The following is a 12082-nucleotide window of genomic DNA, read 5'->3' on the forward strand; positions in this document are numbered from 1 at the left end:
AAAAAAATAAAAATAAATAACAAAAAAATTAAAAAAATAAAAATAAATAAATAAATACAACTACAATAAACTGCTAAAGTCCTCATGTATTAATATTCTTCTGGATAGTTCTAATTGTTATAATATGATTTCTTTCAGTTGCTGTTGAATGTTACAAACACTTCACCAGGTTGTCTTCTTGTAGTGGGATTTTTCTATGGCTAGTTTAGGTTGTTATATTGTAGATGGGCCCTCCACATTCTTGAAATAGTTAGGCCATCATTTTTGTTGAGATTTGGGTTGTGTTTGAGCATTTCACATGGCTCTTTGAATTTTCTCTCCAACTAGGTTTTGGTGCGATGTAGGGACTTGGTATTTTTCCAATCAATTCTGTGGTATGTTTGGAGTGCGTGGTCAGAAAGGCCAGTTTTACCAAAATGGAGGTATTTAATGTGTCGTTTGTGTTCGTCTTGTCTGATTGGGATAGTTCCCTGTTTCCCCTATGTATGGTATGTTGCATGTGCACTGTATTTTGTATACCCCTGGGTGGGCTAGGTGTGGAAGAGGATCTTTATAAGAACTGAGTAGGTGTCTTAGCTTATTTGGGGGTTTAAAAGTGGTTTTAATGTTGTATTTGTGAAGTGTTCTGTCTATTTTTTCAGAAATTCTTCTAACATAAGGAATGTCAATAGCATTCTTGAAATCTTTTTTTCTTACTGGTATCTTTATGGAGGATCTTATGAATAGTTTTTTTACTGTATCCATTTTTGATAAATGTTTGGTTCATGATCTTGTATTCCTGGTTTAGAGCCTGTTCGTTATAATTAGGGTTCTGTGTTTAAGGGTGCTTATGACACCTAGTTTTGTGTTGGGTGGTGGTAAGAATTTTTGTGTATGTATTGGCCTGTGTGTTTGCGGTAAACTGAGAAGGAGAGACAGCCAGAGGGAAGACGTGTGACAAGTGTGTCTAGGAAAGGAAGAGAGTTGTTTGTTTAGGTGGCTAAGGAAAGTATTTAGAGCTTCGCGGCCGTGGGGCCAAATGGCGAAAATATCTGCGATGTATATGATCCAAATTTTGGGCTTTAGACATGCTGTCTCTAGAGCACGTTGCTCAAAGTCTTCCATATAAAAGTTAGCTATTGGGGGAGAAAGTGGTGAGCCCATGGCTGTATCTTCTTTTTGAAGGTAAAAATTGTTTTGCCACATGAAATATCTGGAGTGGAGTACATAGACATGCTGTCTCTAGAGCACGTTGCTCAAAGTCTTCCATATAAAAGTTAGCTTTTTTAACTTTTAATACTACTTCTAATTATAAAAGTTAGCTATTGGGGGAGAAAGTGGTGAGCCCATGGCTATACCTTCTTTTTGAAGGTAAAAATTGTTTTGCCACACGAAATATACCGAGCAGAGTATGTGGGCAAAGAGGGCCGTGACGTCATGTGGAAATATGTTCTGTAGGAGCAAGATCGTGTCATTGATTGGGACATTGGTGAAAAGGGAAGTTATGTCAAAGCTGACTAATAAATCTTGGTCGTTGAGTGTAATGTTTTTAATTTTATTAATGAAATGTTGTGTATTTTTTATGTAGGAAGGGGACTGACCTACCAATTCCTTGAGTGTGGCAGCTAATTTTTTGGCTAAGTGATAATTTGGGCTGTCAATTCCTTCAACAATTGGACGAAGCGGTGTGCCTGGTTTGTGTATTTTTTGGCAGGCCATAAATTCTGGGTGCACGGGCATACTGAGGTATTAATTTTTTTGTTGTTTCTTCGGGTCATGTGTGGACGGATTTGATTAATTCAGTTGTTTTCTTTTTGTTACGTTTTGTGGGGTTGTAGTTTACCATTTGGTAGGTGTTGTGGTCCAATATTAAATGGTTCATTTTTTCAATGTATGTTGTATGGTCTAAAAGGACAATGGCATTGCCTTTATCTGCTTTCGTGATTATAATGTCTTGGTTATTTTTTTAAGGATTTAAGGGCTAGATTTTCGGTTTTGTTCAAGTTGGTGCTTTTTTTTTTTGTTTGAATTTTGTATACTAAATTCAAACAAAAAACTCTTTTTTGTATGTAATTATTTACCATACAAGATCAAAATGACTTAGGAACTGTTAATCTTCTCTGTTAGCTACAAAATTTACATATTATTGCATGGATGCTTGAATGTTAAAGAGTGCCAGATGATTTTCGTTACCTGGTGTAAGACCAGTACATTACTTACTGGTTTTTAGTGGCTTGAAATAAATACCATGAGAGTCTTGAGAGCAGGGTTCACAGATTATGTCACTTATTCCAACTACCGTTCTAAATGTACAGTATATTCCCAACTTTTTTTGGGTGGGATTAACATAAAGGGAAAAACAACAAAAAAAAAAAGTCTCATTCATTTTTCATTTTCCCTGCATAGAGGAGTATCCTATGACTTGTAGTAGGATAATGTATATAGCTTGATGTTTTGTGAAATGTTTTTATAACAGCATTTTGCTGTATCACATTATAATTTATTCTGTTGAGTGCACACTTGTATCGGTAATATTATTGAAAACATATAATTGGAAATTAATATTTAATTGTTGGATTTAAATTCAATAATCCTTAGTGTGTGTGTGTGTATTATATTTATTTATTTTACATTCTCTGAATACTCATAAGAAGCTAACATACATAGCTATCAGAAGCATAATTTTCAACTTTTAATAGAAACCTATAGGAGGTGTTGCTGTTTTGCCTCCAATGGATATGTCAAAAATAGAACATAGACAAAGTAGAGGAAAGTCACCTGTTCCGGAAATTATAGAAAAGGTTGATGCAAAACCATTAAAGGAAGAACCACATCAGAAGACACAAGAAGTAAGCAAATTTGTTTCTTAAACAAGACATGTTGCAATTTTTTTAAGCATAAGTATTTTTTTTTTTTTTAAAAAAAGCTCTTCAGTATTGATTACCATTATGATCTTTAGAATATTACTATCAAAATATTACATTTTAAATGAAATTCATTCTCTAATATTTTCTCTTCACTACTTTGAATTGGGCGGAGGGGTTACAAAATAGAGGAAACTAAATTGCATTTTTGTGATCTTGACTTTGCAATTAATGTTGTGCAAATGACATAATTCTTTGCATACACCATATACTTGCACTGTAGGTAAATTAGTAACTCTTAATTTAATTTTTTTAATTTTTATCCATCCTGAGATGAATATGACACTTTTTTTTTTTTTTAGTATTTCAGTATTTTAAAAGTAGAGTAGCAAATAAAAAAATTTCAAACTGACAACAAGAGTAAAGTTTTTGTATTCATTTTTGGTTTCAGTATTGGAACAGTTGCAAAAGTCTGTTAATGTTACATAACTGATTATTACACACACACACACACACACACACACACACACACACACTGAGATTGTAATGATACTGGTATAATCACAATATGAAATTAAAAATTATTTATTCATTCAGCTAGTTTTTACGTACACTGTAGCACACTTCATTAGGAATTACTGTATTTTTCACCTTATAAGATGCACTTTTTTCTTTTTTAATTTATCTGAAAATTAGGATGCATCTTATGAACTGATGCATTGTATACACAGATGTGTTTTTTATATATGCGCAGTTATGGTGCATCATTGCTTGTCGGTAATGCATGATCAGTTTGAATAGCACAGTTTAATAGTCATGCATTTAAACTAGTTATCAAAACATAACTGGTAATTGACTTAAGGAATTTACAACACATAAAACGGATATTACTTAAAGAAAACTTTAATGAATACCTTCAATATTTGCCATCTTCAGGAACATACAAATATGGTATGTGCATATTTGTATGTACATACCATACTACATCTGGGGCACCTCTGAGAAAATAACCAATATACTCAAAAAATATGACCTAACTCCTTGTTATAGACCATATAAAAAGTTGGCATCCCTTATCTGCTCTATCACAGACCAACCACTTCCCCTAGATCTACCTGGTGTATACCAGGTCCCTTGCAGCTGTAAATTGTCCTACTTTGGTCAAACAGGCAGGACAGCGAATATCAGGATTTCAGAACACACAGACTACATCCGGTTTCACCAGTACAGCCACTCTGGGCTTGTAGACCATGCCATAAATACCCACCATAGAATTCGTTGGAAGAAAACTAAAATAATACACCACAGCAAGTTCAAGTATGAAAGATTATTCATGGAATCATCAGCAGCTCTAAAGACGTTCCAAACCCCAACAAATTTGGGTGTATGAGACTACCCCAAATTGGGGAGACTTACATCATGAGAACTTCAGCCCAACGGCCAAGACAACCCAATTAGCCCGCTAAGGGGCACCATTAGGACTTTAGGAACAATATTAGTTTCTTGCCTTCTTCCTCATTTGCTTTTGTTAGTGCCTGCGTGCACATACCATATTTGTATGTTCCTGAAGATGGCAACGTGACGGTGCCGAAATATTGAAGGTATTCATTAAAGTTTCCTTTAATTAATATCCATTTTATGCATTGTAAATTCCTTAAGTCAATTACCAGTTATGTATGACCAATGTATAAGCCTTGCTATAAGAATAGTTATCAATACGCTATTATATTTAATTTTTTTTTATAACCCATGGATTCTACAAAGCACAGACATAGCTATACGACTGCATTTAAGCATAGTTTGATTGAGTATGCAAAAAAGAATGACAATAAGTCAGCAGAGCAGAACTTTGGGCCTTTGCCCACATTAAAAATGGTATGAACTTGGAGGAAACAAGAGCAGCAGTTAATAGAAGCAAATTCTGAAGAACACAATCTCTGCAGAAAACTGGCAAAATGGCTGGAAATTGAAAATGAATTAAAAACTTGGATAATGGATCAAAGAAAATTGGATTGCCGTATATCTACAAGAAAAATTATTGGCAACAGAAAGAAATATCATCGATTTTACAGGATTGCCATCATGGTGCTTTAGATTTATTAAGAGAAATGATTTATGCATGCATGCCAAAATGAAAATATAACAAAAAAATGCCAGACGAATTTGAAAATAAAATTGAGTTTCACAGATTCATCATAAATGCTAGAAAACACAAGACAATTTTGAACTTTCACAGAGGGTACAAGAACTGTCATGTTCTTGTGCCCTCGAACAAGACTGTTGACTCCAAATGTAAAATAAAATATTATTGTTAAAACTTCTTGTCATGAAAAAACTACTATACTGTTGTTTTGTTGTGCTGTGCAGATGGAACAAAATTGCCATTTTTTTAATTTTTAAACAAAAACAATGCCCAAAGAAAAATTTTCCAAACTAGTTTACATTTATATTCATCCAAAAGTACGGATCGATGAGGAAGAAAATGACGTTATGGATAAAGAAGGTGTGGTCCGGATGTCCTGGCAGTTTAAATCAGAAACCTGCTTTGTTAGTATGGGATCAGTTTAGATGCCATAAAATCCAAGCTGTTAAGAATGAACTTTGCAAAATTAACACAAAAATAGCTGTAATCCCAAACCATTTAAAGGATTTATAAGGGAAAAACGGGTCAATTGGATGCAATCTCCAAAATTTTGAAGAAACATTTACAGGTAGGAGAAAGAAGGCCAGAATTTTGCAGGTGTAAGAATGGGTAAAGAGTTCACGGAATGAAGTGAAACTTGAAATTATTATAAAATCTTTTCAAAAGTGTGGCATTAGTAATTCTCTTGATGGTACGGAGGATAATTTTTTTATCTAATAAACGGATAATACATGTATTAAAATTTAAAATAGAAAAATTTGATGCATAATTGGTGCATCTTATACTGTGGAGAATGTTTTTTTTTTCCAAAAAAATTTGACATGAAATATCTGATGCATCCAATAAGTGTGTCTTATAAGATGAAAAATACAATAAGTTACTTTCAACTTGAAAAGAATGATTTTTTTAATTCATGAACTGATGTTAATGGAAGCATTGGTAAACCAATAGAGTATATTATGAGGAGCACTCATAATAAAACAGAATGACTTGATGAAGAGCCTTTGCAACTGGCTTAAAAGAAACTGAAGATCAAATAACATTGAAATATCCCATTATCCCACAGATCTATGGAACATCGTTTCTAAAATCCATAAAAGCTATCACATTATGCCAGTTGTAGATGCGAGATTTTTTCAGCATATAACCTTGCTAAATGCTTAACTTCTAACTTGCATGACCATTTTGGATTCTACAGATATACGAGGAGTGTTCATAAAAAGATCAAACTTTTTAAATAATGCGCCAACCAGCACAGACAGCCTGCTGTGGCTACTGAGCATACCTAGTGGCAGGTTTTGACAACAAACTGCCATTTGCCCTGTTCTGCCTTGAGCATTAGTTGTCGCGTTACATCTGCTGAAGTGAGCACGTGCACAAGCTGTTCATTGGATTTGTCTCAAAGTGACAATGAAAGAGCTTGAAGAACAACGTGTGTGTGAAATTTTGCTGCAAACTTGGTAAAAATTTTACAGAGACATTTCAATTTCTTAACAGGGAGGACTGTATGAGCCAAATGCAGTGGTATGAGTGGTTTAAGCATTTTCAAAGGGCAAAATGTCGGTCGTGAAGATCCCGGGCCTGGATGATCTTCCACATCAACAGACAATGACCATGTCAAGTGAGTTCGTGCTGTGATTCGAGGAAATCGTCATTTAACTTTCTGAGAAGTTGCTGACGAAGTGGGATCTTGCCATCAAATTTTGACTGAAAAACTTCAGATGTGTCGCATCAGTGCAAATTTCATGCTGCATTTGTTGACTGACATCCGTTGTGCCCTAGCAGACTTTTTCCTGTTTCCCAAACTTAAAACCACTTTGAAAGAACATCGTTTCCAAACCATAGAGGAAATTCAGGAAAATGCGATAAGAGAATGTGTGCCATCACAGAAAGTGCATTCTAACAATGGAAGAAACATTGGGAATGCTGTATCACCAGTAGAGGAGACTACTTTGAAGTGTGACAGTGCTTAAAATGTTGTAAAATGAGCAATAAAGTCTTTATAGCAAATGTTCAGTCTGTTTTTGAACACGCCTTGTATTAATAAGTTTAAGTTTAGATATAACAAATCTTTTTTTTTTTTTTTACTAATGTGTTTAGAGAAGAAACATTATTACTACTAGAAGATCTATTTCATAGACACTATTCTGTTATACACTGGGGTGTTTGAATGTTAGTTGATCTCCAGTTTCTTTAATTTCAAACACATATGTTGATCCCATACAAGAGGTAGAATAATCTATGACATTACTGCCATGTATGTGGTACATGTGAGGGTTGGAAAAAAAGTTTATTGACATTTTTCTTGAAGAGTTGGAGATTGCAGTTTTTTGAGAATGTTTTGTGAGGTAAGTTGTCAGGAATCTTTGTCCTCTGGAGGACAAAGGTTAGGATGTCTAAGCATTGCATGGCTTGTTTACTAAGATATTTGTTTAATCTGTATATCTTCTTTCATTTATACTGCTGTTTATATTATTTTATTTGCAATTTGTATGTCTTTTGTTATATATTATTAATGTTCTGCCATGTTTGTATCTCATTGTATGCTTTAATTCTGGTAGCAGCATACAGAAGATGATCATATTGTTTTTGCATACTTTTCCTGTGCTACACTGAACGTGTGTTTTTTAAAAAAACTTGATACAGTGGAATTGTAAATAGACCCTCTTGGAGGTACATAATGCACTACACCTTTTGTACATTTGGCTTGCACACTGCATGCTGTATTTGTAAAAGAGTGTTGTTTCTTATAACGAATGGCCTCCTAGCTTCATTGGCTTTTCTGTTCAGCAGAACACAGTGCCATAGTCCTTCCATCAGCAAGAGTAAACATTTGTGTGGTGTGTTTTTTATAATTTGTGAAACAAATGCTCAGGTTAATTTTTAGTGTTGTTGACATTTCTTGTTTGGCTTCAAAATGGAAAGCACAGAAAGCACAGAGAATATGTAGTCTCCACTGTGCTTTCCATTTTGAAAAGATACAGCAAAGTGCAAAACAGAGAGAGAATGGCCACTTTATGATATTGCCAAGAATAAGCCTATGAAGCATGCAAATAGACCTATGAATAGCACATACAGTACTGACAAAGGAAAATCTTCTCCTATGACAACAAGAAAAGCAAACTATCAATTACCAGAGAAATGTTGGCAAAAGGAAAGAGGGTAACTGGTTTTCATGATTTAGTAAAGATTTATTGTAATGAAAAGTTTGTGCATTCTATGAAAAAGGAAGAATTTCTTGCAACTGAAAATTTGTTGCAGGAATGAAAGATGCATTATGATTTGAAGTGGCTCAACTTCTCTTCTATGAATTTTTTAATGTTCCTGGACTTCACACAGGAACATTAAAGGGGGGAGTATATAGGATACCATGATAGTCTTGTCTTAAGCTTTTCAAGAACCATTGAGGTTTTTTAGCTGTGGACTTCACAACTGCTACCGTCTCAAGGATAAGGTGGTTGTCCCTATGCCTATAGATGTGTGTGGTCACTGGGCCAGTTTGCCTGTTCTGGGGGACAAAAAAAAAACCAAATTTCTAGGTGAAAAAACCTCCTACTTCTGTATGAGACTGGCTAACTCACCTTTAGTTGAAAGAGACTAGATAAAGGTTCCTCACATCTTGGACAGGAATCAAATCCAGGTCTTTCTGACCAAAGGGCTTTGTCTATGCTGACTGAGCTATGGAGGCTCCCAGGATACCATGATAGTTCAATATAAAAAAATTTACATTATTACTAAGTCCCAACAGCAGTTTTCTTCCAAATGTCCTTGATCTGTCAGGACTACAATATTGTAAGATCTTATGTTTCAGTCTACTTTTGTCCTTTTTCCTGTCATCTTGGCATCAAACACTTGTGCTAACATTTCCTCACCTGTTCTTTCTAAATGATCATACCACCTGATATTTGTTTTGCTCACACATTCCTGAATGCTAACAATGTCAAGTTCCTTCTAATAACTTAATATGATATCGACTATGATGCTATGTGTTCACTTCCCTAAATTTTTTTCAGAACTCTCATCTTTGTGGTCTTTACCCAGCTCTCAGATCCATAAGTTAAATTGGTTTGAACATTGTCTTGTATACAAATAGTTTAGTGTTTGACTAATTTCTTTCTTATTCCTTATAAATTTATTGTTGACTTCGTCCCATGCTAAATTTTGTCTATTTCCATATTTAATTTTCCATCTTAACTGAAATTGTGCCTAAATAGCTGAAATCTTTTACATATTCTATGTTTCCCATTCAGGAATGCAGTTGCAAAAATGCAATTGACTTTGTCTTTTTATTGTTGATTTTCATACCAAATTTATACTTTATGCAGCTATTCAATTTAGTTAAGGAATCTGCATAAAATAAAGAGATGAGATCAGCATCTCCAGTTTTGAAATAATTTATAATGCCACTTTCCTTCATAATGTGATCTATATTGATAAGTAATGCAGTGGAAATAGTGCACCTTTTTCTTACATCTAATTTTATATCAGGTCATCTTCCCACACTTCCTTCAATTGTAAATGCTGACTTACAACTCAAATACAGAGATGTATTGCTTGATATAAGGCCCCAATTACACCACATAATACATTTTGAAGGACAGAAATCAGAACCTCCTCCTCTTGGAATCAAACATGGCAACAGCCATTCAGGCACCCATTAAGCAGAATGGTGGTATTTCACTGGAAATGAAAGTCCTCTCTACCTAGTGGGTTTAGTTGACATTTCCTCCTACTAGGAAGTTATCCTTATACAGTGGGAATACTTGCTGATGCTAGAGCCCCCCTTTGGTAGAAACAGGCCACACCTTGAAAAGGTGGGGCTGACTTGACTGGGAGAGGCTGTATATTGACAATTTATGATTATGATGTTCACCACTAGTCACCTACCTTCTCAGTACTGTATATATTAGAACAAACTTCATATTGACTCTGCATGAGTAGTGGTCACAAGATCTATAACTCATCACTGCTATGTGTGGGCAAAAATATGCATAAAGACATCTTTGAGATGAAAGGAGTTAAAGATTGTGTAATTGGGAATGCTTAAATGAGTAGTGCTTGAGGTGGTCAAAATTTGAGTTTCACAGGAAAAGTAGATTAGGTATCACTGACTGGAGATGGATTTTTTTCTATTAGCATAGTTAACAACCTTGTTTCTAGTGAGCAGAGATAAGATCCAGCTGATATATGTCAGAAGGAAGAAGCACCTGTGCATCTTCACATGTTGTTCATCATTGCTAGTAATTCTAATCTGCCTGTCAGTGTATCACAGATCACTTTTACCAGGTGTGGAAGGTTTCCTACATCTTTTTTGTTTCTTTGTAGTTCCAAAAATTGTCTGTGATACCTGACAGTTTTTTTGGATTCAAAGTTATATTTTCCAGCTAACTTAATGTTGTCATCCTTTATAAACTGTTTTGTCTTCTTCTGTGAAAGCTGAGGATAACAGTTTTTCTCTCTCCCGCTCCTGGAAAGGAGAGAAAAAAGAGCAAGTGTGTTGTTGCCAAGGCATCATTCATGAATCAATTTTCAAGCTTGGTTTCTTTCTATTGATTTAATTTTGCAGGAAAGGGTTTTGTCAAGAGTGATAAGCACCTTTCTATATTTAGGAACTGTAATTGAAGAGAGGGTACAGAGGATAGAAGAAAGGCTGGTTGAAATTAACAAGAAGTTTGTATGCCGATTCATCAATCTTTGCACAGTATACATGCAACAAATGACAACAGAAATCACACAATACCTGTTGATATCTGTAATATCTAACTGCATCTGTGACTCTTCATAATAACATAACATGATTTGTCAGTGCTTGTCAACTGTGATTGTAATTGATACATTTGTACTAGTGAGACCTGAAACACTCTTTGTTGACAACATCTTTACTTAATGTAGCAGGCATAGTGGGGAGTTACATATATCCAATATTAAAGCTTATTACCAAAACAAATATATTTACATTTCCTCACAGTGAATTTTAATCCCCATTTCCTTAGCTGCTTTTCTAGTTACTTAAGATCATTCTGAAGTCAGCAGAATAATTAACTACTGTACTCATATTTACATCATCATCAAAGAAATAAATTTTACAATTAATACCTGTACCTATAACAGATTCTTCAGGGTTCAGCAATTTTTGTTGAATTGCATAAGTCACTGAATCCTCTATAACTTCACTCATAACTACCTGACTTCTGTAAGTCTCCCCTCTGAATCTTACTTCTTGCTGCCTCTCTGGAGACCAATTATCTATCTACTTAACTAAATCATCAATACCCAATTCATATACCTTAATTAGTAGGCTATATGTGATTCACTATAAAAGGCTGCTAAAATCTGAATAAATCGCATCATATTGTTTGCTACAATCTCTCTCTCTCTCTCTCTCATAAGCTCTTCATAACAGGATTAATAGAGTTGCTGTCATTGATGTGCTGGGTATGGTTCCATTAAACTTAGTGTTATTGCCAGTTTCATCCTCAAAATCCAGCTATCTGTAAAATCATAAATATTAGCAAAATTTTAATTCTTCAAACTCTGAAGATTTTAAATCCCACCCCAGTTAGCTACCTTTCTCCTTTTGTATGGCTTTGAACTCTGCAATTTGGAGTTTACCAGCTCCTTCTCCTAATGATTTTGCTTCTTTATAACAGCCCTCACATTTGAGTGAGCTGCTGTAAACTGATTCTATGCTTGGCTTACTTCTCTACCCTTCTCCAATGTTTAGCACTGCACTGTACTGCATGAAACAGATCTTCAGATCTATACTATTTGCTTTAGTTCTATAATTTCTCTGCTTTGTTTACAAATATGTATAAAGTCTCATCCTTTGCTTCATATGCTAAGACTTCTCATGTGACACTTATCACACAAATATTCTCTACTATCCCACTTAGTCTCCAGACACAGTCTACCTGCATAAGACATAAAATAGCTATTTTTATACTGTTCACATACATACAGTAGAATGCAATTAAATAACATACAATTAACTTCTCTGAATTATTCAAGAATGGACTATTTTTTTTTTAATCTGTAGCCCACAGAGAATGGGTTTGGGTTCATGTTACCATAGCTAACATATGTAGTAAGCTAATAG

At 34.6% G+C, this 12082-nt stretch overlaps 1 protein-coding gene across 3 annotated transcripts in view; it reads left to right on the forward strand.

The window, feature by feature from the left end:
• Positions 1–12082, forward strand: part of LOC150108163 (uncharacterized) — a 461861-nt gene that overhangs the window by 353476 nt on the left and 96303 nt on the right. For all 3 annotated transcript variants that reach the window (XM_090390618.1, XM_090390617.1, XM_090390619.1), the window contains exon 13: positions 2679–2828. In XM_090390618.1, coding sequence (XP_090246744.1) covers positions 2679–2828 — 150 coding nt within the window. The remainder of the gene's footprint in view (positions 1–2678; positions 2829–12082) is intronic.

Source organism: Typopeltis vanoorti, chromosome 3 (genome assembly GCF_054136105.1).
Source record: "Typopeltis vanoorti isolate ZY-2024b chromosome 3, IOZ_Tvanoo_1.0, whole genome shotgun sequence".
NCBI classification, from domain to species: Eukaryota; Metazoa; Arthropoda; class Arachnida; order Uropygi; family Thelyphonidae; genus Typopeltis; species Typopeltis vanoorti.